General features: G+C 59.4%; 11 protein-coding genes across 11 annotated transcripts; 6 read left to right on the plus strand and 5 right to left on the minus strand.

Annotated features, from left to right (window-relative positions):
* Positions 1-559: 559 nt before the first annotated feature.
* Positions 560-2,372, minus strand: SLS55_001266 (uncharacterized protein; the record flags this gene model as incomplete). The annotated part of the gene is made up of 3 exons (XM_066772762.1): positions 560-1,772; positions 1,960-2,050; positions 2,102-2,372. 3 exons carry the CDS (start codon positions 2,370-2,372, stop codon positions 560-562), a joined length of 1,575 nt encoding a protein of 524 aa, XP_066638041.1.
* A 1,553-nt stretch (positions 2,373-3,925) lies between these two features.
* SLS55_001267 (uncharacterized protein) lies at positions 3,926-5,521 on the plus strand (the record flags this gene model as incomplete). Its single annotated transcript, XM_066772763.1, has 1 exon — positions 3,926-5,521. The coding sequence occupies one exon, from the start codon at positions 3,926-3,928 to the stop codon at positions 5,519-5,521; it is 1,596 nt and encodes a 531-aa protein (XP_066638042.1).
* A 566-nt stretch (positions 5,522-6,087) lies between these two features.
* Positions 6,088-7,653, minus strand: SLS55_001268 (uncharacterized protein; the record flags this gene model as incomplete). The annotated part of the gene is made up of 3 exons (XM_066772764.1): positions 6,088-6,460; positions 6,555-7,048; positions 7,201-7,653. The coding sequence occupies 3 exons, from the start codon at positions 7,651-7,653 to the stop codon at positions 6,088-6,090; spliced, it is 1,320 nt and encodes a 439-aa protein (XP_066638043.1).
* A 1,037-nt stretch (positions 7,654-8,690) lies between these two features.
* zrg17 (cation diffusion zinc membrane transporter Zrg17) lies at positions 8,691-10,205 on the minus strand (the record flags this gene model as incomplete). The annotated part of the gene is made up of 3 exons (XM_066772765.1): positions 8,691-9,411; positions 9,464-9,816; positions 9,867-10,205. The coding sequence occupies 3 exons, from the start codon at positions 10,203-10,205 to the stop codon at positions 8,691-8,693; spliced, it is 1,413 nt and encodes a 470-aa protein (XP_066638044.1).
* A 267-nt stretch (positions 10,206-10,472) lies between these two features.
* Positions 10,473-11,693, plus strand: SLS55_001270 (uncharacterized protein; the record flags this gene model as incomplete). Its single annotated transcript, XM_066772766.1, has 1 exon — positions 10,473-11,693. The coding sequence occupies one exon, from the start codon at positions 10,473-10,475 to the stop codon at positions 11,691-11,693; it is 1,221 nt and encodes a 406-aa protein (XP_066638045.1).
* Positions 11,694-12,760: 1,067 nt separating this feature from the next.
* Positions 12,761-13,378, plus strand: SLS55_001271 (uncharacterized protein; the record flags this gene model as incomplete). Its single annotated transcript, XM_066772767.1, has 2 exons — positions 12,761-13,003; positions 13,196-13,378. The coding sequence occupies 2 exons, from the start codon at positions 12,761-12,763 to the stop codon at positions 13,376-13,378; spliced, it is 426 nt and encodes a 141-aa protein (XP_066638046.1).
* Positions 13,379-13,941: 563 nt separating this feature from the next.
* Positions 13,942-15,962, minus strand: SLS55_001272 (uncharacterized protein; the record flags this gene model as incomplete). The annotated part of the gene is made up of 2 exons (XM_066772768.1): positions 13,942-14,944; positions 15,001-15,962. 2 exons carry the CDS (start codon positions 15,960-15,962, stop codon positions 13,942-13,944), a joined length of 1,965 nt encoding a protein of 654 aa, XP_066638047.1.
* A 782-nt stretch (positions 15,963-16,744) lies between these two features.
* RPC31 (DNA-directed RNA polymerase III subunit C31) lies at positions 16,745-17,560 on the plus strand (the record flags this gene model as incomplete). Its single annotated transcript, XM_066772769.1, has 2 exons — positions 16,745-17,084; positions 17,184-17,560. The coding sequence occupies 2 exons, from the start codon at positions 16,745-16,747 to the stop codon at positions 17,558-17,560; spliced, it is 717 nt and encodes a 238-aa protein (XP_066638048.1).
* A 739-nt stretch (positions 17,561-18,299) lies between these two features.
* On the minus strand, positions 18,300-20,121 carry SLS55_001274 (uncharacterized protein; the record flags this gene model as incomplete). Its single annotated transcript, XM_066772770.1, has 2 exons — positions 18,300-19,772; positions 19,828-20,121. 2 exons carry the CDS (start codon positions 20,119-20,121, stop codon positions 18,300-18,302), a joined length of 1,767 nt encoding a protein of 588 aa, XP_066638049.1.
* Positions 20,122-22,262: 2,141 nt separating this feature from the next.
* SLS55_001275 (uncharacterized protein) lies at positions 22,263-23,840 on the plus strand (the record flags this gene model as incomplete). The annotated part of the gene is made up of 2 exons (XM_066772771.1): positions 22,263-23,070; positions 23,473-23,840. 2 exons carry the CDS (start codon positions 22,263-22,265, stop codon positions 23,838-23,840), a joined length of 1,176 nt encoding a protein of 391 aa, XP_066638050.1.
* Positions 23,841-24,501: 661 nt separating this feature from the next.
* On the plus strand, positions 24,502-25,664 carry SLS55_001276 (uncharacterized protein; the record flags this gene model as incomplete). The annotated part of the gene is made up of 3 exons (XM_066772772.1): positions 24,502-24,627; positions 24,698-24,743; positions 24,838-25,664. The coding sequence occupies 3 exons, from the start codon at positions 24,502-24,504 to the stop codon at positions 25,662-25,664; spliced, it is 999 nt and encodes a 332-aa protein (XP_066638051.1).
* Positions 25,665-25,732: the final 68 nt, after the last annotated feature.

The following is a 25,732-nucleotide window of genomic DNA, read 5'->3' on the forward strand; positions in this document are numbered from 1 at the left end:
GCACGGATGAAGAAATAAAGTAGGGTGGCGAGGGTTTACTATCTCGAGGGCACTTAAGGTGATGTTTTCTTCTTCTCTTTCTCGTATTTCGTAGGGCTTAACCTTAGTTTTTCTTTTATGAACTTTCTTTGTGGAAATATATTGTGGAAAGAATGTTTTCCTTATTTCTTTAGTAGTGCGGTCGAGTTATCTACGTTCTAGTCATCGTGGGACGTTTGGAGGTTTGATTGAGCGGAGATTGATGGGTTCTATGCGGTCTTTGGTTTTAGTGTTGGCTGACTTCCCCTTCGTAGTTCTTTGAGGGTGTTAACGGGAAATTTCTAAGCCTGTCCCTCTATCTCTCTCTTTACTTGCTCTCCTTTAACAGAGAATAAGTTAAAGCGTGTGGGTCGGCAGTGTCTCAGAATCCCAAAGGCGAAGAACGCTTTGAAATCGAGCGGCAACGAAGTTTTCATGTTCTAAACCCCTCTAAATGCTGGCTCCAAGCATGCGGTCATGCATCTTCCAAAAGAGTATACAATCATCAGCTCATGTGGCATGCCTTCCAACACCGAAACCGCTACTTCCGGACAGAGACACTGTGCTCCGTAAGCGTGGAACGCTTCTCCACATCACTCTCCCGATCGCTCTCCGTATTTCTCGTAATCTCGTCCTCATCATTACCACCATGTCCCCCCTCCCTTCCCTTCCCCACTTGATCTTCCCCCGCAACCTCTTCCAACGCTTTCCCGGTGTTCCCCTTCTCCTCATCCTCCCGACTCTTCTCCGCCACGCCACCGTTACCTTGCCGCACCGCATCCTCCTCCAACCTCTCCCGCCGCAAAGCCCAACCCCCGCCCCACCCAACCCAGCCCGTCTCATGCGGGCCCCTCAGCGCACAAAACCCCAAACTCACCCCGACAAGCCCGACGCTCACGCTCCCGCTCGCGACCCAGCCGTGCCGCTGATACACGGCGCTGCCGACGGCCGTCCCCATGAGCTGGCCGCAGAACGTAAAGGCCATGAAGGCGGTGTTGACGCGGTTGCGGGCGCGGGGGGCGATGGCGTAGATGGCGGCGCGGTTGGCGACCTGGGCGGACTGGAAGCCGAGGTCGAACAGGAAGGCCTGCAGGACGGGGGCGGCGAGCGTGTGCGTGCCGGCGTAGGTGCCGACGAGGATGCCGCCGAGGGCGAGCAGCTCGCCGCAGAAGACGCCCAGCCACGGCACGAAGCGGTCGGTGACGACGCGCGCGTACAGCGGGCCGAAGAGCATGGCGCCGATGCCGATGAGCGAGAAGAGACCGATGCCGAGCGGGGAGAGGCGGTACGGCGGCCCCGCGAGCAGGAAGGTGAGCGTCGTCCAGAAGGAGGTGAAGGTCGCAGAGGTGAAGATGGAGATCAGGCAGGCTTGCATGAGTGCGGGTTCGCGGAAGAGGAGCTTGGGGATCGACCAGAGCAGGGGTAGGTAGGAGAGCGTGCCGGACGGGTTGGTGGACGGGTAGTCCGGCATGAAGGCCCAGAGGAGGAGGGAGACGAGGTACTGGAGGCCGAGCGCCATCCAATAGACGGAGCGCCAGGACGTGTACTCGGTGATGGTGCCCGAGAGGAGGCGCGCGATGAGGATGCCGAGCATGAGGCCCGAGGTGACGATGGAGAGCGACACGCCCTTTTTGTGCGGCGGCGCGAGCTCGCCGACGAGCGGGAGCATGAGCTGCGGCGTGACGGTCGTGGCGCCGACGATGAAGGACAGGACGGAGAAGACGGTGAGGGAGTGCGTTACGCACAAGCCGATCCTGGTGGTTGGAGGGTCAGTGTTTGGTTTGATAGGATGGAAGTGTGGAACCAATCGCCGAGCAGGAGAGTGAACACAAGGAGACGACGCACCATATGGTTGCGGTGAAAAACATCAATCCGGTCACGAACGGCCTTCTCTTTACCATGTCTGCCAGCGGACATAGGAACAGCAGGCCTGCGGCATACCCGGCCTGCATGACGGTGGGGATCTGCGCCACCCGTTCGTACGTGACGTTGAAGTCATCTGCTAGGATGTTCAAGATGGGATGGTTGTAGTCTGAAAGTAGGCGTGAGCGTTTGTTTCATTGGTTGGTTTCATGATGCATACACAAGTTGGCAACAGTAAAGGCCCCGGCGAAGGCGAAGAGGAAATTCAATGACATGGAGAAGCCCGGCGGGTTCTCAGGATCCCATCGACAGTTTGGCGGTACCCAGAAGACTATATCGTAGATGCGTTGCCATATCGAAGGCTTGACGGGCGTTGTTGTCGCATTCGCAGACGTAACGTCTTCATTGCTGCTCGAAGTCGGTGATGGCGAGTCCGAGGTTGTTGGGGTGGGGGATTGGCCCTCGGCTTTTGGCAATTTCTCTTGCGTCATTGAGAGATGTACAGCACCTTTCTCCCACGCAAAAGAGTGAGACAAACGACGGGGCCTTCTGATGTAAAGATAATTCGCGGCTCAAGTTTCACCGCATTGTTGTTGAGAAGAAACTGATAACAGCTGCCCGGCTCCCCTCACGACTCGCGGCTGCAAAGTCCTAAGTCCGGAGGAATGCTATCGCTTACAAGAACATCCGACCAGCTTAAGCGGCTTCTACCCCTGCTCTTATGCCGCCTGTGCAGCCAATCAACGATCAACGGGCGCTGCAACAGGGGTTTCTGTCTTCGGGTACGCACTTCAGGCGTGTGGATCCAGCCTGCATTCCCGCGCTGGTCTTGTGTATATACACTTGCTGATCGGTGCGTATACATATGTTTTCATTGGAGAGATGAATGGCTTTTTCTGTGCCACGGTTGGACGAATTCCATCATCTCGTGCGGTGGAAGGATTTAGGTTTCATCATGTATATCGGTTGTGGTCCAGTGAGTGTTGCTGCAGTTTGCTGCAGTCCTGTCCTGGCGGTCGGAAAAAGGACTGGCAACAAGGAGGAGCAGAATCTGTTGTGAGGGTGATCTACTGGAGGTAGAGCAATAAAGGAGTAGCATCGAGCCACGTGCGAGCTCCATCAAGAGCGGGCCCTAATCAGGCAATGCAGAGTAGTGTCCCGGCTCGGCGCTTTGCTAGTCTTCAAGCGGACAAAATAATGGGCCAAGTATTTACAGTGACAGTGACTTTGACAAGTGCAATCGAAATGCAAAGAAGGGGTGAAGGTTCTTAAGGACTCGCAGAGGGCCTCGATGGGTTCGGAAGACATTGAAAACGACGATCGGAGTGTCTCGTCCCGAGAGATGAAACGTGCACGGAAACAAAGCTTGTCTTTCGGCCGGGCGACCGGGGCAGAAGCGAACAACTTATGGTGGCGATGAAGCGAGGGCAGGTGAGGCTGGGAAAAGACACACGTCATGACAACCGCGAGACGGGAATGGCGTTCGGCAGTGGAGCCGCGCGCTCGCACCTTCCACCCGACGATCTCAAGAACAGCGATATTCCTGCTGAGAAAGAACGCTGGTCTGGACACCCGACTTCTTCATCAGCATGCACTCGCCCGCGCTTTCCACGCATCGCGCAGCGTGGCGGGTGCTCCCACAGCCGCGCGGTCTTGGAGTGTCATCCAGACGTCACACCCCGAAACCGCTCCTCTGCCTCTCGCCGTCCCGCGCGACGTGCAGCTTGCATCCCGACTTCGCAGGTTAATTTCTGATCAAGCCACCGAATCTGCACTCTCCCGATGCGGCGTCGACTCCGCAATCCTTCCCGTCCTGACCTGGCCGGCCATTGGAAACGTGCACCGTCTGCACCGTGCTCACATGTCTGGACAACCTCTCCGACCAACGGCCGTCTAGCGCCTGCTTCTCGGTCCTCTAGTTCCTCTTCGAGCCGGTGGTGAAGTCAGAGCACTAGCGACTTCTCCATCCGCATCGACATGCAATGCCATCATCCTTTAGTCATGTGTCACTGTTGCTCTGCCTGGCTGCCGCGTGGCAGACTACATGTCCACCAAGCAGAGCAGCTATAAAACTGCCCTGCTCTGCCGTGGTGCATTTTCGTCTGCATCAAGCACCTTGAGCCTCATCTCCAGTGGCACTTCCAGGATGTTTTCCAAGACGGTCCTCTCCGCCGCTGCTCTGGCCTGCCTGGCCGCAGCTGCCCCGGCTCCCCTGCCTGACGTGCCTGGCTACACCGACGCCGACGCTCCCTACGCCACGGATACTCCTGAGCCTGTCACCAACCTGGCCAGCACATTTGGCCCCGACTCTCAGATCTCTGCCACCTTCACTACCGCCACTTTCATTCCTCCCAGGCGCTCCAGTGTCTTGACTGGCCACACCAGCCATGGTCCCTTCTCCGGCACGCCCACCACTACTGGTGCTGTCATGGCGCCTACTACTGAGGCCGCTTCCGTTGCCCCTCTCCCGCCCAACCCTACGGCCACTTACTACAACTCGGACGGAGAGCTCCACGAGCCTGCCCCAGCCCCCTACACGCCCGCCGGCGGCCTGGGTACCAATGGCACTGAGCCTCGCTACATGGTGAACTCGGACTTCGACTACGAGTCCATCCAGCTCGGCCTGTACCAGGAGTGGATCGAGCTCGACCTCTTCAACAATGGCCTGGCCACCTTCTCCGAGGAGGACTTCCTCGCCGCCGGCCTGACGGGCGAGGACCGCGCGCTGATCAGCTTCATGGCCCAGCAAGAGACGGGCCACGCCACGCTGCTCTCCAACATGCTGGGCGAGACGGCAGCGCCGCAGTGCACGTACAACTACCCGTACACCACGGTGCGCGAGTACATCGACTTCAACCAGAAGCTGACGCGCTGGGGCGAGTCGGGCGTCTGGGGCTTCATCAACCACCTCGACTCGCGCGAGGTTGGCCAGCTGCTATCGCAGTCCATCGCCACCGAGGCGCGCCAGCAGATGTCGTTCCGCCAGATGCTGGGCCTGCACCCCTACCCCGTGTGGTTCGAGACGGGCATCCCGCAGTCGTGGGCCTGGACCTACCTGGCCCCCTACATCTCCGAGTGCCCGGAGAACACGACCCGCCTGGCATGGCAGAACTTCCCCGCCCTGCACATCATCAACCAGCCCAACCCAAACCGCTTCTCGCCCAACGACACGGCCGATGGCGAGGTCGTCGGCAACCGCACCGCCGACCCGTCCGACTCCAAGATCCCGTCGGACGAGAGCTGCGTCAACCTCAACGTCACCGGCTACGGCTGCGGGCCCGCCATCTCTCGCAACCGCAGCGAGCCCCTGAGCTTCCCCGGCCGCCAAGTGCGCCTGTCCTGGGACGCCCCCGGCCAGGCCGTCGGCCCCAACAACAGCTACGTCACTGCGACCTCGGCCGGCACCCCGTCCTTCGTTGCCTGGGTCAGCCAGCTCAACCTCACGTACACCCCGCTCACCGTCACCGGCGAGAACGAGGGCTACTCGTACCAGCCTGCCGGCTACGTCTACGAGGGTGACCCGGCGGTCAATGGCACGATGTTTGTCGCGCTCACTGATAGCGATCTTTACCTTACGCCATTCAACCTGTCCATGATTAACCCGCATGTCCGCGCTCTGGGTATCTACCAGTCCGGTTAAAGCGGTTAAGCTTGTCGATGTTGTATCACTGCTGATGGTTGGATGATTGGTGGGCGCATGTAGCGCAGTGAGAAGAAAACTATAGTTAATGTATTTGTGTAATGTCACGATGTATAAGCACTTTCGTCTAGTGTCCTGTCAAGTGACCACTCCATCTGGATGCAAAAGGGATTGACTGATTAACCACGTGCTACCTTCCAATGAAAATTGGTTACAAAGATTTTAACTTCTATATTCTATGTTCCATGAAAGATGTCGTACTTTAAAACGTATGGATAATCATTGCAACAGTTCAGGTAGAGAGAGGACTTAACCATTCGAATGTAAAGACCGACAATGTTTTCGATCTTCCATATATCTCGGAATTCGGAGATGCAGTATCTCGAGAGGTACGAAAATATTGGTAAAGTCAGCTTGATAGACGAGATCCACGGATAAATCATACATTCCATATCTCATCGTATCATCGGCCGGTAGCAAAACCAATATTCGTAAGACTCAGCTCGATATTTCACATCCCCACCCCCTTTCCCTTCATTCCACTCACTCGCTTACTCACCCCCAAATCACAAAGCCAACACCACCCCGCCGGCCAGCCCGACCGCCACACCCATCAACCCCCCACTCACACCACCAACACCCCGACCAGCAGCCGCCGCGCCACCCGTCGCGCTCGCGCTCGCCTCGGCACCACCCGTACCCGTACCCGTCGCCGCACCGCCACCAGCTCCGGTAGCAGCAACGTCGATCGTCGTCGTCGGCGTGGGCGCGTCGGACGTGAAGGGGACGTCGGTCGCGGAAGTGGCGCCGGTGAATTGGACGTCTCCGTCGTCATTGTCGTCGTTGTCGTTGTTGTTGTCGTTGTCGTTGTTGTTGTCGTTGTCGTTGTTTTCCTCGTCGTCGCTGGGGGCGGCGGTGGAGTTGGAGGGGTTGAGGACGCTGGGAGGGGGTGGGTTGTGTGACACCACCGTGTTAGTCTGGGGGAGGAGGGAGAGAAATGGGAGAGGGGAAGAAGGAGGGAAGGTTTACGCACCTGTCGATAACGTGCAGCACGCCATTCGCCACGAGCAGGTCCGGCACGACCACCTTGGCGCCGTTGACGAAGACGTCGCCGTCGTCCAGCACGCGGATGGTCAGCTCGCCGCCGCCGAGCGCCGTGAGCTGCACCGTCGACGTCTGGTTGCTGCCGCCGCCGCCGCTGCTGCCGTTGCGATTCGCTGCTGCGACCAAGTCCGCCGAGTACAAGGCGCCTCCCGCGGTGCCGTTGACGACGTGGTAGCCGAGCACGGCCGCCAGCTCGGCCGCCGACGCGTTGGCCAGCACGGAGCCGACGGCCGCGAAGGCGTTGTTGGACGGCGCGAAGATGGTCACGTCCGGCGTCGTGTCGACCGCGTCGACCAGGCTGGCGTTGGTCAGCGCGCCCACCAGCGCCGTCAGGTTCGCCGCCAGCGCCGTGGAGCTGACGTTTGCGGGCAGCGTGAGGAGGTTGTCGACGATGTGGATGATGCCGCCGGTGAAGTTTACGTCCTGGTGTTTTGGGGAATGTTGTTAGCTCCTGACCATGGAAGGCCTGGGGAAGGATGTGGGGGAATCAATGGGGAAATGCAAGCGATGGTGCAACGGAACGTGGCAGTTTCGCAGCCCACTGTCTGGAGAAAAGGGGAGGGTAAAGTACGTACAGCCCGTGTCACGGTCGCATTCTGCAGAAGACCCGAGTAGAAGACGACGTTGTCATCCTCTTCCTCGACCTCGACCCGCTGGCCGCCGGTGACGTTGGCGTAGGCAGGATCCGTCAGCAGCGTCGGGACGAACTGGCTATCCTCGGTGATCTGGCTCGAGTTGTACGTGCCGTTCAGCACGTGGTAGGTCAGCACGGCCTGGATCAGGCCCGGGTCCTGCGTCAACGCCGTGCCGAGGGATGTGTTCATCAGCTGGTTGAAGGCGTCGTTGCTGGGCGCCAGGATGGTGATGTTGTTGGCGCCGGACAGCGAGCTCAGGACCTCCGGGACCAAGCCCAGGTACGTCGTCAGGTTGGACAGCTCGGGAATGCCGCTGAGCGTGGCATTGAGGTCTTGCGTCGTCTGGGCAAGGGCCGTAGAGGCCAATGCGGCCAGGGTGATGTGCTTGAGCATCTTCAATCCGAGACGTGATGGTTCAAATGCTGGGGACGGAGAAAGAAGGCTTTGCTGGAGAAGAAAGGTGCGAGTAGATGCCCAGCTATTTAAGGCGTACGACTCCGCTTTCATGAAGTCAAACTTGAAGAAGGCGAACCGGAAGGGAAACAAGAGGCGACCACGTCCCTAAACAGGCCGTCGAGATGTCCCGCCATTCAGCAACTTGTCTAGGCCAACGGACCAACAGCAATTGCCCGTCGGCAAGCAGTAAACGGCTGGGCATAGGTAATACCGTTCGATGCCCAGCCCCGGGTGCATGGCGATCAAGTGAAGGCTCTTTGATGTCATGACGCCTTAGACTGGCCCACTTGGGAGGACGAGATGCGAGCCACAAACATTGGCAGGAAGACACCATCGCGGGTGTATCGGATGTCTGGCGATGCAGAATCTTCTATGAGTGGTCGGCGCCACGACTACGCCCGGCCAAGCACACAAGTCTCCACTTGGCTTCCCTTGCGCCACCACGAACAGTTCCACGCGGCCGGGAGAATACGTAAGTGCGCGATGTTGACTGATACTAGAGATGCCAAGGAAGCGGGAGGGAGGGGAGGCACTGCCACCGTGTGCCTCTGCTCGATCGAGGTTGATGACGATGGTGGAAGCAGTGAGGAAGTTCCCTGGAGGCTGTCTTGGACGCCTCCAGAGATCCGGGCCGGGGCGAGGCAGACGCGTGGAAGGCCATGGCCGAAGCCAGTTAGTAGGGCGGGAACAAGTCAGCTGGCTCGCGCCTAGGATGCGGAGAAGCTGGGGTTGCAGACGGCAATGTCGGATCTGAGCTGCCGCGTTTCAGCCCTAGGCCGATCCACTAGGCTGCAGCTATCGAACCAAATTCACGTGGGAGCTGAATCCAATATCGGGGCTGGTAAAGCGTACACCATGCCGAGTGGTGTCAAGACTTCATTCTCACCAAAAGGCTACACTCTTCGATCAACATGTTTGTCTCCTCGGATCAGATGGGATCGATGTTTATCGCATACATAGAACTTAACGCCGCTTCAATCCGTGTCCAGCGTGAGCTGCGTGCTAACTTCCCACTTCTCGCCTCCGCGGCCGTAGCCGCCTGCGAGCTTGTTGCGCACGAGGCTCTGGATGCGGTCCCGCAGCTTGGCCATGTCGTCGAGGCTGCGTACGCGCAGCTTAAAGTTGGCCTGGCACAGCCCGTAGTGGACCTGCCACACCTTCGCATCTTCGACCGACGACACTGCGGGATCTGCTTCAATTACCCGCAGCAGGCTCTCCAAGCCCGGGCCGGAGTAGGACATCATCAATATCCGGCCCAGCGACCAGCCGAGGCGCCAGCCCAACAACATCATGGACATGGCAATGAAGGCTGTAATGGACCGGTCCAACCAGATGTACATCTCAATCGACAGGAGGGGCAGCAGCAAAAGCAAGCTGGAGCACGACAGCGTGAGGAAATGCGAGGGGTTACTGAGCACCGACGGCAGCGAATCTAGGTAGGCGAAGCGCAGCACTTTGCTGATGCGGGCATGGTTCTTCAGGCCAATGGCCGAGATCAGCGTGGCAACAATGGCCGCGAGAGCCGCCGTATCAACGCTGCCTGCCGAGACACGTTCGTGGACATGTGGGTGATGCGGCTCGTGGCCGCCACTGTTCTCCAGCAAATGTTGGAGATTGTGGCTGACCAGGTCGAAGCCAGTAAAAATAAGGATCACAGCCATGGCGAGACCGGTCAGTACCTCAAAACGCTCAAACCTGCAAGCACGTCAGCCACACTGGTCCAATCGGCATCAATGGCCAGGCATACCCGAACGGCCGTTTCAAACTTGTCCGTCTCCAGCACTCAAAATTGCTGCCAATGTCGGCAATGCAGCACACGGCTGCGCCGACGAAGTCGTAGAACATCAAGTGGGACAGGGCCGTCATGGCGGTCGAACCCTGGGCGCTATATTTGACGTAACCGCCGACCAGCAGGTGGCAGACGCACCACAAGCCGCGCATCTTCTGTTCCGGCGTCATGCTACTCCGGATCTCGGACCAATTGGGCAGCGGCAGAGATGCGGGGACTTGGAGGGGTGCTCGCGGCGCGGGTTCGAGGAAGATCTGATGCGAGACGCTGCTGTGCTTGTACTTGTGACCACGACGCCGGCCAATGTCTTGCTGCGGAGCGCGTTAGCCCGTCCAATGGCGCCCTTCTTGTTCCGACGTACCGACGACTTCGCGGGCGACTTGCCCACCACATACTGCTGCGGCTGGAAGTTGAACGGGTTGCGCGGCGTTTCAGACGAAGCCGTCACCGGGGTGGAGACTTCGGAATTGACCGTCATCTGCGGCGTGTAGTATGCGGAATTGGGCGTGCGCGGGCTGAGATTGGCGGACGAGGGACTCAAGGCACCAAAGCTCTGGGGCGGGAAAGTCGCAGACATGGGCGACAGAGCATCGCGCTCCAGCTGGTCGTCGGGCAGTCCCAGGCCAACTGGCCTGCGCTGATCCTCAGGAGGCGGCGTGGGCGTCCGCGGCGGCACTGGGATCGGCATGTCGGACGCCATGGTCGACCAGCAAAGCGGTGAAGCAGCCGGGTGCGTGGTGGAGAAGCGAGCTGCGGAGGGGAGCAGTCGCACTTGGACTTGGAGATGGCTCGACCCCTGGCGCACTGACTCGCATTAGGCGCGGCGATCAGCGGCAGGCCTAACCCAGAGCCGCGCTGCAGCACCCGACGCCGTCGCATCCTACGCGCCATCTCCGCACTCTCTGACTCTCTCACCCGAGCTCCTCCACTGCCAAAATGCGCCGAGCCTGAAGCAAGAGCATGGGAGATGGCCCACAATGCGGGAGCATCGTCGCCCACCCCCGGCGGCCCGCTCCACCATGAGCACAAGCGCAGGCCTGCCGCCGCCGACACCACCGACCCGAGCCCGCCTCCTCGCTCTCCCGCCCGCCGCCCGTCCAGCGCCCACAAGCGGAGCGTGTCGGCCAGCATTCTGTCGAAGCTGCCATTCCTGCGCAACCCGCCCGGCGATCTGCCTGCAGCCGCCCATGTCGCCGCCCTCGCCAGCAAGGAGGAGCTGCGCGCTGATGACGCCGGGCCGCTGAGCCTGGCAGCGAAGCGCAGCGGCGCGTCCATGGCCCTCGCCCACGCCGTGCGACAGAGTGCGGCCAACGCCAGCAGCGGCGGGCGTCGACGGCGCGGCTCGCTGCGCAAGACTGCCATTCTCGGCACGCGCCAGCGCTCGAGCGAGTCCGCCCTCCACAAGATGGTCCCCATCGCTACCAGCCCGACCTCGCCCGAGCAACACCCAGCGCCCCTCGCACCGCGCCCCTTCACCTACGCCAACCCCTCTGCCACCTCCTCGTCCGAGAGCGGCTGGAGCGGCGGCTCGTCCTCCTCGCGCATGCCGCCCGCCAATTCCGCCTCCAATTCCTCCACCGCCGCCGTGCACGAGACGCCGCGCCCCGGCGTGCTGGCCTCGCCCATCTCCAGCCCCGTCACCAGCCCCGTCGCCAATCCCTACGCTAGCACTACCGACGACGACAATGACTCGCTCACCTTCCGCCGCCCCTCGTCCCCCGGCGCCGGCGGCGCCAACGGCCACCTGTCGCCGAGCTACTTCCCGATGCAGGCGCTGAGCAGCAGCAGCCTCCTCCAGCAGCGCCGCCGCAGCGCCGTCAAGACCAATTCGTCGACCACGCGCCATTCGTCGCCGCTGTCGCTGCCGCCCGCCACCACCACCTTCGACCTCGTCGACGAATGGGACTACAGCGAAACCGAGTGGTGGGGCTGGGTTGTGTTGATCGTCACCTGGATCGTCTTTGTCATTGGCATGGGCAGCTGCCTCGAGGTGTGGAGCTGGGCCTGGGACGTCGGCGAGACGCCGTACGCTCCGCCCGAGCTGGAAGACGATCCTACACTGCCAATCGTTGGCTACTACCCCGCCTTGATGGTGCTCACGGCGGTGATGGCGTGGGTTTGGGTCGTGGTCGCTTGGGTGGGCATGAAATACTTCAGACACGCCAAAGTCGTCGGGGACGATGGCTAAGGAAGCTGTGGAATCTTTTGCGTTGATCTGGTTGTGTTGTTTGGGGATGCCAGGGGTAAACGGAACGAAGGCAAAATCTGGAACGGTAGTCATGGGCCGAGGCGGATGGCTGAACTGAGATACCCAAGTTGCACGGCTGGAAGTAAAGCCTTATATCAATTGCATGATTTGATTTTCCTTTATTGCAGACCTCTCACTGGCCTACGCTTTACGAACAGCACCGGACCGGATCTGAATCATACTCAGACAACACCTGGTGTGATCGAGGACAATGCATTCTGCACAGTGGACCCAGTCTCCTCGCTCGGACCACCTTTGAATCTCGCTCAGCGTCTGTGTCGGTCAATGCGTTGGCAGTGATGTGGCACAGCAGAAAGACCTGACGAGCATGCTTCTTGGCAACGGCTTTCTTACTGGACATGCCGTTTGGCGCGACGAACGGACATGGCGAATTTCTTTCTCGACGATTTTGGCATGGGTCAAGTCATAGCTCACCGCCTGGAGCGAGCACTTTCCCACACACTCACCTGTCCAAAGCCTCCTATGTAGTTCACGAACTCTCTAAACAACCTTAGCTATAGGAGTCTAAGTCTCCGGATAGATTGACTAACTCACATCGTACCGACTTAACACTTGGCGAAGAAATAACATACGTAAAATCTGTAGAGAAAAGAAAATGCCGCTCGACTGGGTCGTTTCAAGGCATCAGGCTCTCCGCTCTTTCCCCACAGTGCACGAAAGAGCAGATCCTTCGTGCCCAACCAGATGGGACGCCGTTCTCTGCAGGAACACTCATTTTTATACATACCCTCGTTACCTGAAGCATTCACATCCTGTTATACACCCTCCGGTCTGCCCTGTGTGCATGATCTGAATTGGTACGATATCGTCATAGGTTATTGGAACTCTCTCTCCAAAGAATAACCTCACCGTCCCGTCCGAGAACACTGTAACGCATAGAAGTGAGAAGGAGAGAGCAATACAGCAAACAGGAAATAGCACAGAGAACACAGAACGTCCTCTCGGCCATCCCATATTTCCCCACCGCAAAATCCCCCCTAAACACCATGGCACCAACACTCCAGCTCTCCCGCGCCACTGAGGGGGACATCGACGCGTTCCTCGACCCCATCTATGCCGCCTTCGAGGGCAACGACATCCGCACCATGTTCTTCGGCCACGACACTCCAGCCTGCCGAGCAAGTGCCAAAACCCGCATCGCGGGGTGGATGCGCGAGGGCAATCAGAACGTCTGGCTCAAGGTCGTGGAGCAGGAGACGGGGCAGATCATCGGAGGCAGTTGGTGGATGGTCAGTCTTTCTTCCCGCGCCGTTCCTCATTCAACATGCACACACTGTCTTCCCCCGTTCCTTTCCGTTCCCTCCTTGCTCGGTTTCTCGCAAGTCCGAACCCCTCCCCAAAAAATATCGAGACCCACGCATACAAGCAAAAGGAAAAGAAAAACCAAAACATACCGACACCAAACTAAACCTCCCCACCAGATCTACCCCCACTGGACCCCCAACCCCGCCCTCACTCCCGCCGCCGTCGCCGCCGTCGTCAAGCTCGACTTCCTCTCTTCCGGCCCCGACGACGACGACCGCGCCATGGGCGAGACCCTCATGCGCGACTTCCTAGCCCGGCGCGCCCGCCACACCTTCGGACAGCCGCACGTCCGTAAGTAGTCACCAATTATATATGTATATATATATATAAAGACAACTGACAGAGAAAAAACAGTCCTCGCCCTCCTCTTCACCGCGCCCTCCCACCAGCGCCGCGGCGCCGGCTCGCTGCAGATGCGGTGGGGCGCCGCGCTGGCGGACCGGCTGGCCGTGCCGCTGTACGTCGAGGCGACGCCGGCGGGGCGGCCGACGTACGCGGCGGCCGGGTGCGTCGGCGTCGAGGAGGTGCGGACGGAGGTGCGGCCGGAAGGAGAAAAAAAGACGGCGTCGGATGGGAAGGATTGTTGGGTGTGCGAGTATACGATGATGAGGCGGGAGCCGAGGAGGGAGGAGATGGATGGATTGATTTGAGGGGAAAAGTCGGGCGGGCGGGCAGACAAGGGGATTGGAAGGAGAAGAAGAGGGACGACAAGGAAAATATAGAATAACATTTCATGCTCTCTCCATAATCTGCCCTTTTGCTTTCGTTTTTCAGGTGCGGGATTAAGCCAGGGGCTTTCGTGATGTCATAACCATAGGAGTCGCTCTTCAAGATTGCACTGCAAAGAACCCCACCCAGCCGACTACAGCTCCAACGTCCCAATCCGCCCACCGATTTCTCCACCCCTGCCCCAAACGCCCTCGGCCACCCTTCCCCTGAGCATCTCCAGCAGTCCATCTCTTCCAGGCACCTCCTCCGCCGAGGTCTGCTCCAACTTCCTCAGCAGCGTGCGGACGACATCGAACTTCCTCGACGCAACCTGGTACGCTGCGTTTTCGGCATCCCCTCTGCCGCCGACCAAATTGGAGAACGACGGCGCCGGCCGCATCAAGTACGGCACGACGGGGTTACCGGGCCGGAGCAGCACCGCGAGGCCGATCGAGGGGAAGTCGGACGGCGCAGCGGAGGATCCCGTTGACCACGAGGAGGTGGCGAGCGCGTTGATGAAGTTGAGCGCCGCAAGCGCCGTTTCTTTCAGGGCGACGGTCTCGGCGAGCTGGACGAGGTCGGGGAAGAAGGACGAGTTGTGCTGCGCGAACAGCGCGCAGAGGGCGCGGGCGGAGGACTGCTCGGCGGCGAGACGCTCGGGGAAGGTGGCGCTGGTGCGGGACGGTGCGGCGGGCGCGGGGAAGACGAGGTCCTTGCTGGAATCCTCCGGCCCGTGGAAGATGGTGGCGAGCGTGTGGAGAGCATCGGAGTTGGTGGAACGGGAGCCGGGGATGAGGGAGAGGGGCGAAGAGGTCCAGATGGTGCTGGAGTCGGCAACGAGAGTGGTACGCGGAAGCGAGGCGAGAACGTGAAGGTCGTGGCGGGGTGATTCTCCATGGACCCATTGGGCAGGCTTCATACTACTAAACACGTTCATAAGGCGACGGAGTGTCGTGGCCTTGACCTCGCTGGATTCGAAGTCTGTGGGGTAGGTTGATGCATAGGTAGCCAGGTATTTGGCAGCTGGGCTGTAGAGGTAGGAGATTTCAAACGACTCGTGAACCGTGGGATTTAGGAAAAAGCTCAGAGTTCTGTCATGTAACTTGCGCGTCTTGAGATATTCGAGCGCGTTGGACTCATGGTGAGATGCAGTATGTCTAGGCCATGTGGTCAGCTTTTCTCTGTCGAGTTCCATAGACCGACTGGGACTTACTTGGACGGTTGATTGCACGTCTTCAAAAGGTCCGAGAAGAACTCCATAAGGCTTATGTGCATTAGAATGTCTCCATCATAGTCCACGGTGTGCAGAGATATGAAGTCCAGGAGACCAGGAGACTTCAGTCCGTAGTCCTGCTCGATGTCTGGATGGTGCGAGCGTGTAATGGCCTCCCAGCTAAGTGCACCAACCTTGGGAAGCCACGACATCAGGCGAGCTTGGGCAATTGTCTTTTGGGACCTACTCAGGTCAGGGATGCCGTGAATCACGCTTTTACCGCCGCACAGGCTGAAGAACAGTGCGTAGACGTCTCGGTCGCCAAAGACGCGTTTCCACACGAATCCGGTGCCATGGCTCGCACTCGTGCCTGAAACCGGCACATCTACTGCTACGTGAGGATTGCTGCTGCTTATGAAGTCCGGGGCAGACTCGATTCCCATGGAATCGGCAGGATCCCGGTCAACCTTGAGAAGTTCATGCAGGACGTTGCCAGCCCTCTCTGCAGTGCCGATGTCGTCGGTTGCAAGCCACAGGGTGATCAAGCGGGAGATGACGTTCGGGATACTGGCAATATACTCAGCATGTCGTACATCCCAAGCTGCCTTTTCCAGAGTCTGCAGTGCTAAAGCATGGTACGGGGTGGCTGCCAAGACCAAGGCGCCTGCGAAGTCGATGGGCGGATCCAGTGACCTGATAGTGTTAAAGTCGAAGGCAGCACCGATCTTAGTCACCAGTTGAATGACTGGGGTAGGGTCCTGTTGGAGAACAGTAAAGAGACGCGTCATTTGAGAGAGCAGCTCACGGGCCGTCTTGGCGTCAAGGGAGTTCGAAGTCGCAAGAGGTTCCACATCATCAAATAGCGAGGCATCGAGTGGGAGTGACGGGTGCTGCTGGACTTGTGTCAAGTGGTGCGTGAGCTTCCCGATCGCCTGAGTGGCGGCATCTTGCTGTTCGGACATTGCTGTTTCCGGGGTGTAGGTAGAGGTAGGCGATGGAGACGCGTAGGTGGGTGCGACGTCAGCCTGGTGTTGTCTGCAGCTTCGGGATGCTGCGCTCGTGGGGTTTAATGAAGGGGCCACGGATGCATGGAATGCTCTTCCGGAAGCTCGGCGTCCTTGGCCCGGTACGTGGGCAGCTAGGTTCGTTACCGTGTCGTGCTTTGCGAGCAGGTGCGACTGTGATGGCGGGGATAGGCGAGACCGCGCGCTAGTCGAGTATGGCGGGGCAGCGCAAGCTCGAGTCAGCCCACGCTACCGCTGGCTTACTCATGACTCAATTGCTGCCTTTTTTGCCCGCCGCTGTACTTCCGACTCATCTCCATCGTTGCGACCATGCTCGACACCTTCAATCGACCCTTCCCAGCAACCCTTCCCCGTCCTTCCCTGTTCCTCGGCCGGTAGCACGTCTTTCCGACCGACCACTTCTCTCCGCCACGAATAAATCTTCGTAACTGGCCACACTATGGCTGGCAGAGCCTGGCCTGGCATCCACAGCCGCAGCGGCGGACACGGAAAGATTGCTGGTGTGGATGTGCCGTGGGAATATGATGCTGAGCTCAAGATCGACACGAAGCCCTCTGAGCTCTTCCCCGTAAGTCGAGCTCCGTTGCGATCCAATCCCGCGCAAACATGGCACGCGCTCGCCATGGTCTCATGCACCTCAACACCTGTTCTACATAACCACGTCTACTTCACCTGAGCTACGCCATGCCACCACACGCCTCCTCTTCACTCCCCTCACCATGGACCTTCCGTCGCACTGGTTCTGGGGCGGCAAACCCTACGCCGACGAGGAACTGCATGAGCTCATCCGCCTAACACGCTTCCAGCCGAACCCGCCCCCGATCGCACCCCCGCCCCGGCGCGAGGAGAAGATCGCCGTCGCACGCTACCGCGCCCTGCGCGAGCGCATCCACGAAGGCCCGCTATACACCGTGCTCGGCGACCACTCGCGCGTCACCAAGCGCGGTGCCGTCGCCTCATCCGCCGTCGTGATCGACCCTTTCGAAGGCATGCCCACCTACGGCCAGAAGTACAAGAAGCAGCGCCGCAAGATCCCGCGTCTGGATACCAGACCTTATGGTACGCCCGCCCAGCGCCCAAAGAGGCCTAAAATACGGTGGAGCTTTTTTGAGGCGCTCTGTGACTAACATGCTCTTGTGATTTTTCGCGACGGAACAGTACTCCGCTTCTTTCCCAATGAGCTCTGGACGACGCTTGATCCGACTACGAACGATCCGACGACAAAGCCCGGCGCTAAAGCCGCCGCCCACAAGAAGCGCCAGAAGTTGCTCAAGATCGCTCTATCCACGAAGCTGACCCGCCTTGAAGAGCTCGAGGGCGAGGACGGCGAGGGCCTGGGCCGCGACGAGGACGAAGACCTCGACAAGGATGAGGATGAGGACGCAGGTCCGCACGAGGAAGAAGAGCAAGACGACGATTTCGAGGAGGACGAAGACGACGACGACGATTACAATGCCGAGAACTACTTCGACAACGGCGAGGACGATGAGTATGGTGACGAGGGCGGCGGTGGTGGAGATGATTATGACTTCTAAGGAAAAGGGACGGAAGAAAGGTCCTCCAACTGGAACACAGAGGCTACGGCCCTTGTTCATGTGTTTAAATCTAGTACGTTTGCATGCATGCAAAGCGTCATAATCTCGAAAAGGCGGGACCGGCGAATATTGGAGTTCTTCCCCGGGTGGACTGGGCTTGCTCTTGTTTATTTCTCTTTTTATTAACTGGATGGACGAATACCTGGTCTCCAATGCTGAGGTAGTTTCTCTACACTACACCAAAAGCCGAATTGTCAAGTGCATGTGTAGAAGCTTATTTTGTAGCGAATCAGCCATGGTGATACAGTCACCACGCATGATAGAGCGGTAAACCCCGCACCCTACAAGCTCGAACCGTTTGCAAGATACAAGAAGTCTATATATATTGTACAAATACTGCTTCCCCATCTTGTGTGCGATTCTGCCATACGATTGCGCCATCACCAACCCCCCGTTGCAAATTGGATACAGGGAAAGGAAAGAAAAAAAAAACGACCCAAAAGTATACACGCTTGAACGACGATGATACCAAGGATCATCAAATGCACACACACACACACACACACAGTCAAAACCCCCAATCCACACAAATGCAAACCCTTCAACCATTGAGCCCGCTCCTCCCAATCCCATCCCTCCCTCCGTCGTCAACGACCTTGCCTCACCCAGCTCCGTCCGCCGATCAAGCTTTCCAAAGAGAAAGAAAAGCAGAGGGAAGCAGAACCTCTCCATTCTCAATCTAGAACGTCTCATCATCCCACTCCGCCTCCTCCTTCGGCGGCGGGGGCGGCGCCTCGGCCGGAATCTTGTCCCTCAACCACGCCATGACGGCCTCGGTGCCGCGCTTCAACGTCGCGTACGTCGGGACGCGGAAGGTGTTGCCTTCGATCTCGAGGCTCTTGAGGCCCTCGTCCCACAGCAGGCCGACCTCGGGCGGGATGCGGCCGATGCTGTTGTTGGCGAGGCCGACGACGTGGAGGCCGGCGAGGGCGGTGGCGGAGATGTCGTCGATGCCGTTGTCCGAGGCGAGCAGGGTGGTGAGCTGGGGGAAGCGGGCGCGGAGCAGCGGCAGGGTGCCGGTGATGTGGTTGGCCGAGACGTCGAGCGAGTGCAGCTTGGGCGCGTCGAGGTGGGCGACGAGGAAGTCGAGCGACGGGAGCTTGTTGGCGGCGAGGCGCAGGTCGCGCAGCGCCGGGAGCGACACCTCGTCGGTGAAGGTGGTGGTGAGGCGGTTGTTGGAGAGGTCGAGCAGGGTGATATTGGTCGCGAGCGAGACGGCGTCCGGGATGTACGTGTACCAGTTGTGGTGCATGACGAGCTGGCGGCAGGCGGGGGCGACGGGCGCGAATTCGTTCTCGTGGAGCACCGCGAGCTGTTTGGAGGAGAGGTCGAGGAGGCCGTTGGGCTTCATGGCCCACATACTGTTGGTGGGGATGATGCCGTTGGCACTCTCTTCGGCGTCGCCCGCCTCGTTCGAACCGTCACCACCCCCGGCAGTCGCATTGTGCCGCTTCTCAAGGTCTGCCTTCAGATCCTCGGCGTTCATAGTAAGGAATTTGCGCTCCCGCAGTGGATTGGCTGCCAGTGTTAGCATATCAAGGTTTTCCATCTGGCCAATCTCAGGCTCGAGCTTCGAGATGTTGTTGCCGTTGAAGTTGGCTTGCTTGAGTGCTTTCAACGACGTAAAGCCGGTGGGGAACTCGGATAGTTTGTTTTCCTCTATTAGCAGAGTCAAGAGGCTAGTCCACCCAGTCAAATCCGGCAGCGTCTCAATACGGTTGATCGATAGGTTCAGTGACTTCAGTGCCGGCATGGATAGAGCTGAGGAGCCCAAAGAAGTAAGGGCGTTGCCAGATAGGTCGAGAGTCAGCAAGCGTGGCATTTCCGTTACAGTCTCCGGAAAGAATGCTCCGCGGAGAGCATTCTTGGAAGCGAAGAGTTCGGCAAGAGGCAAGGCTGCTAGTACCTCCATTGGAAGAGACGACATTCCGTTCGTGTTGACGTTGAGGACCCGAAGGTTGACGAGTCCCCGCAGTGCATCTGGGAGACGAGCAATCCTGTTGCCCTGAAGCTCCAGAACTTCAAGGTTGGTAAGAGAGCTTATCGACTCGGGAAGATCTCCTTCCAGATCGTTTTCGGCTATCCTTAGCTCGCGCAGAGATCCAATCTGGGAAATCACTTCGAAGGAATCGTTGCGAAGGCGGTTCCGCGACTAGCTGGGGATCAATGTAACTACTCCTACCAAAATGCAGAGCATCCAAACTTACCAAATTCAGGATTGTCAGCCCCTCTAATCGCCGTAGACCGACAGGAAGCTCCTTCATTATGTTGCCGTGGAGGTCGAGCATCTCCAAGCCACCAAATTGCGGTCCTACTGCATCCATGTCCTCAGCGGCCTCCGCAGGGTCAACGTCCGGGAACAAATCCTCCGGAAGTTTCTCAATGTCGTTGTCTGCAGCATTGAAGCGGACAAGATCGACAGAAGCAGACCACTCAATTCCTGCATCGGGATTGTATTCGTACATGGTCATGACTTCCTTTGGAATTTCACTCAGACCCATGTTTGCAATGTTGAGGCGACCATCTGATCTGGCAGTATCGACTCTCTTCCTAATCACCGCTTCTCCTCCCTTCGGCATTTGGTTGAAGGGATCCTCAAATGAATCCAAGTCCCCTCCTCCAACGGGTACGTCGTTCGTGACCGGCGTAGCTGGCTTTGTTTGCGCACTCTTGCGTGCTGCCTTTGCCTTTGCTATTTGCTCCCTCAGCGCACTGGAAGAGCTTTTAACGTTTGATGAAGGATCGGGTGCCTCTGCCTTTGCCGGTGCTTTCCTCGCCGAAGTAGCCGGCCGGCTTGGCAACGTTCGCTCTACCTTCGGCTCAGGAGCTTCAATTGGAGAACGAAGATTATCACCTAGGTTAGTTGCGACTGGTGGACGGGTTCTGGGCAGCTTGCCGATCGCACTTTTGCTAAAGCCGAACGGGGTTCTCGACACCCGCCCGCTGGGGCTTGCAACATCGGCGGAGTCGGCGAACTGAGGGCTCTTAAGGGCATCAGGGCTCTTGAGACCTATAGGGCTCATGAGGTTTGCCTCTGATTCGGAATCTTGCTCGAACGCCGCCGGAGACATTGGCTGACTATCAGTACTAGCAGCGGGGGATCTCGGCGCTGCACTTGCGCTTCGTCTACCAGGAGTGCTGTAGCCCGGTACCTGATTTTGCGAACTACGTGTGGTGCTCGAGGCACGCGACATGCTGCTCGGCGGTCTTAACGTAGGGGTAGTCGGCCTTTGACTACTGCTCCTGAGCGTGCCAGCAGTACGCGAAGCAGGCCTCGATGCTCTAGAACTCATTGCAGATGCGGGCCGCCCTGGAGGGCCCATGCCGGGGCTTGTAGGATTTGGAAACCAGCTGGTAGAACGGGACGTCGGCGAGGTCGGCTCAGCCATGATACGACCCAAGCTCTCGAGGGTACGGTCGGTCAGCGAGGGCTCGCGCTTTGTGGATCCACCTTCCTGCCTGGCTCCGGGCTGCTCTACAATAGTGTCAGGCTCATCTGCGACGCAAGGGGTGGTATGGACTTACCGCGGGGCTGCCCCTCGTCGAAGCCAAAGTCAAATTCGCCACTGTGAACGTCGCGGTGACTTAACCTCGACGAGGTACGAAAGCCGTCCAAGTCGCCCAGCACGTCGTCCTCCTGCTCTACATTTGTGGTGTTGATCGCGGACACGGCGGGGCGCTGGATGCGCGACCGCGCCTGACGCGACGCCGGGCGCCCAATTGGCTTCTTGAAGACATCCTCGTCTTTCTTCGCGGCGGGCCTTGCGGGAATGCCGGTGCCGACGCTCGGACGGGGCGTGGAGGCGGCGCGAGGGCTGGGAACGGCGCGCAGGGAAAGGGAAGAGCTGGAGCGCAGGCGCTCAGAGGGCGCTGGGCTGACGGACGCGCGACCTGGCCTCTGCGGGACAGGGAGGGTGGAGGGCTTCGGTATACCAGAAGGGCGCGGCAGGCCGGAGGGGCGCGGGATGCCCGAGGGCCGCGGGAGCCTCGAGGAGTCCATTGGAGTTGGGCGACCGATGCGGGATGGGCTGGTTTGCTGGCGGTAGCACGGGCGCGGTGTGAAGAACAGCGTGGGGAGGATCTGGAGCTTGTCTGGCCGGGCCGTCGCCGTCACCGCCGGCAGCCGAGCTTGAGGCGTGGCAGGGCTGTGGAGACGCGCGCTGTTGTTTTGGGGCTCCAGCACATGCGACGGGAGAGAGCTAGGTGCCGCTAGTTGGCGACGAGCAGCGCCCAATGGCTGGCTCTCGCTCCTCCACCTGAGCCAGCGTGGCCGGCCAGCACCCAACCGCCTCTCCGCTCTCCACCCGCTGCGCTAGACGCAGGCATTAAGAAAGGACCCCTCCATCCCTTCTGCGAACGCCGGCTCCCGAGCATCGCCTCTCCCCAGGCCTCAATTGCTGCTGCTGCACCCTTGTCGCGGCGCGGCGCCCGTTGATCCTCCAGTCGTTGCCAAGGGACGGCCCCCGTTCGCTCCTTGCCTGCGCGTCTGTTGCCTGTCCAACGCCCAGCCTCCCGCTGCTACCCAGATCATCACCCACGCCAGCCCCGCGACTTCACGCGTCGGGCCCACCTTCTCCAGCTCACCGCTCGCGCACGCGGCTATCTTTGGAGCTGCCTGAGCTTCGACTGCGACCGCACCACCATGGACCATCGCGAATCTGCCGCCCACGACCTGCTCGCCATGTCGCAGGAAGAGCGCCTGCACTCCGCCGCGCCGCCGCGCATGCCGTCGCAGGAAACCGACTCGAGCCACAGCGCCGTCAAGAGCGACCGTGACAAGTACACCTCGCCCAACCCGCCCACCTCGTCCATAACGCCGCCGCCCTCGTCGCAGGTGCCGCCTGCTCCGCCTAGCCGGACTTCGATCCGCACCCCGACCCCGCCCACGCCTGTCCTGTCGTCGCCGCCGCCTACATCGCGGCCCAGCACCCAGGCTGCCGCGCCTGCGCTGACTTTCACGCTCGAACAAATCAATGGCGCGGCGCCTGAGGAGCTGCGCGATATGGCGGCAGAGATGATGGTCGCGCTGCGCGAATCTCGCACGTCGGCAGCCCATCACAAGCTCCAGTACAACATGCTCTGCATGGACAGCGTCGAGGCGCAGAACCGCATGGCCGTTGAGCTTGCCATGGCGCAGCGTGAGGTCGAAGTCCTTCAGCAGGCTGAGGAGCGGCGACGAAACGACATCGCTTCTCCTCACCAGAGCTTGCAGCAGCAGCACACTGTCAGCCCCGCCAACGCTACACTGTTGAATGAAATGAGCCGGCACATCCAGATCCTGCAGAACGAGAATGAAGAACTCAGAGACATGCTGGAACACTCCAAGCGCGTAACCGAGCGTAGAGAAGGAGAGATTGCCGGCCTGGTCGAGGAGAATGATCGCCTGCGAGGCCGGATCAGGAAGAACAGGGACCATCTGAATGGCATTCTGGGCGATGTATACGACACGGGTACGCCCATGTCGATAACAAGCACGCCGCGGTATCCAAATACCCCACGCAGCCGGAACCGGGCCCATACTGTAACCGACCCCCGGAACCGCTCCGAGCAAGCGTTCGAAGCGTTGCTGCTTGCAGACAAGATGTTGAGTGAGAAGACCACGACGGCACCAACGACACCCACCAGGGGACACGCACCGAAGGCACGCTTCAGCCACACCCGGGGAGCTCAGTCTCTTTCTTCGATGCCAGCCACACCTAACAGCAGATCCAGACCATCGCAGCAGCCTAGCACGGTAGCTGTTCCTCGTACTCCGCCGAGCTTCCGGCCTACAAATCAAGCTCCGCGATCTGCTCCGGCTGCGAACGTGCCCAAGACGCGTCGCCGGGAGAGCACTGACTCAACCATCACAGCCTCAAGCACCGAGAATGTCATCAATGAGTCGGACAAGGATACGGAGATTGATGAGTCACAGGCCAGTCAGATGGCATCGAGCATGTTGCGCCGAACTCCACAACATTACACCATGGGTGGATCCCCCCACGCCAGCCAGAACCAGAGCCAGAGCCAGAGTCACGGGAACAGGGGTAACTCGATCCAAGCGAAATTGTTCGGCCAGGTCAAGAAACCTGGAGTAGGACGGCCGGCAGAGAAAGAAAAGCGAAGCATTTCCGGTGTTGACGACAGTGAGGCTGGCAACTCGGCGAAACGGAGTCGCGTGAATGAGTCTAGCATTGGCCTAGGAATCGGAGGAGTGAGCAGCAGCCCGAAAAGGCCGTAAGGGAGCGCTGTTGGAGTCGGAGTGTGTTACGATGTGACGACTTTCTGTCGGCGTTGATGGCGTATCTGTCGATTCAGGCGAGGAAAACGAGGCTGCTGTTTCATTGTAGCTTCCGTGGTCGTTGACTCGTCCGGAGCTTGATTCCCTCTTTGTATTACGGTTTTCTTTTTGGGTGCTCAACTGGAACCTCCGGCAGGATACCTTTTCGTTCTAAATCAAGTGGCCTACTCGGACAGGGGCAACGGTAGTAAGTGTCTGGGAAGAGTCGATGGCAAGGACTGTAGTGAATAGCGATAAATAATCCAAGAAATCTGCATTGCGTGCCATTGCTCAAACAAACAGGCGCTTGATCTCTGGACAGGCGTGCGGGCCAAAGCAAGGTGAAAGCCGTGGTGCCGTGTGAGGGATTTCAGAACAAGGCAAGCCAATATCTGAGTGCCAAACAGCCCGACGAGGGAGACGGCGCCAGCTTGACGGTAGCGGGGAGTGGGGAGTTGGCGGTGGACCAAGCAAAGCGGGCGGAAAGCTTCCCCATCGGGCAGTCTTCTGTCGCACCAGTCTCCGCCGCCAAGCCAACCCCCGTCACCGTCACCTCGACTCCGTCCGCGCTTTCCGCCAGCTGTCCCTCGCTTTGTCTAGCTTCAACTTCCATGGGCCAGCCATGAGAGCAGCAATTCCCGGCGCGCCATGGCTCCTCAGCGCAGCCCTCATCGCGCTGCTGCTGCTCGTAGGCACGGCGCACGCCTCGCTGGGTGACCGTCTGCCCGACTTCAAGGACTGTGTCAAGGTGAGTATCGCAGCATGCGAGCAGAGCTGGGCAACGAAGAGCTAGCTACTCACACGTCTGATCCATACAGGTCTGCACCGAAACCAACTGCGATGCGCCGGAGCCACCGCCCATCCGTACGTCTCCCCGTCCATGGCACCAATCGTTGCACGCCCCCAATTGAACCGCACGTAGCAAACCCAATCTGACACTGCAATGCTCCCTATACAGCCCTCCGCCACCGGCTCCTGCTCTGGGACTGCCCTTCGGAATGCGACTACACCTGCCAGCACATCGTGACGGACAAGCGACTGGCGCGGGATCCGCCATACCGGTCGCCGGTGCTGCAATTCCACGGCAAGTGGCCGTTCCACCGCTTCATGGGCATGCAAGAGCCCTTCTCAGTCCTCTTCTCGCTGCTCAACTACCTCGCGCACGCCTGGGGCATCGCCACCATCCGCTCGCGCATCCCCGACACGTACCCGCTGCGCCGCTACTACATCGTCTTCGGCTACTTCGGCCTCAATGCCTGGACGTGGTCCATGGTCTTCCACACGCGCGACTTCGGCTTCACCGAGAAGATGGACTACTTCGGCGCGGGCGCCTCGGTGCTCTACGGCCTGTACTACACGCCCATCCGAATCTGGCGCTGGGACCGTCCTGACGCGCCCTACCCGTCCGTCCGCCGCGCGTGGACGGGCACGTGTGTGTTGCTGTACGCCGCGCACGTCGCCTACCTCACGCTGTGGCGCTGGGACTACACGTACAACATGGCCGCCAACGTTGCCGTCGGCATCGTGCACAACCTGCTGTGGTCGTGGTTCGCCATCGAGCGCTACCGCCGCCTCAAGCGCACCTGGGCCGCCTGGCCCGGTCTGATTGTGGCCTGGGTCATCATGGCCATGAGTCTCGAGCTGCTGGATTTCCCGCCGTGGAAGGGCGTGATCGACGCCCATAGCTTGTGGCACCTTGGTACTGTGTTGCCGACTGTCTGGTGGTACATGTTCTTGATCAGGGACGCCGAGGAGGACTTGCACGGCGCGAGGTTGAAGGCGTGAGCTTTGGGTGGGCATTCCTAGCGAGCGTAGAAGAGGGAACCGTGGGACTGGGGAAGATGCTGGATCTT

Source organism: Diplodia seriata (genome assembly GCF_021436955.1).
Source record: "Diplodia seriata strain FDS-637 chromosome Unknown scaffold_1, whole genome shotgun sequence".
Lineage (NCBI taxonomy): Eukaryota > Fungi > Ascomycota > Dothideomycetes > Botryosphaeriales > Botryosphaeriaceae > Diplodia > Diplodia seriata.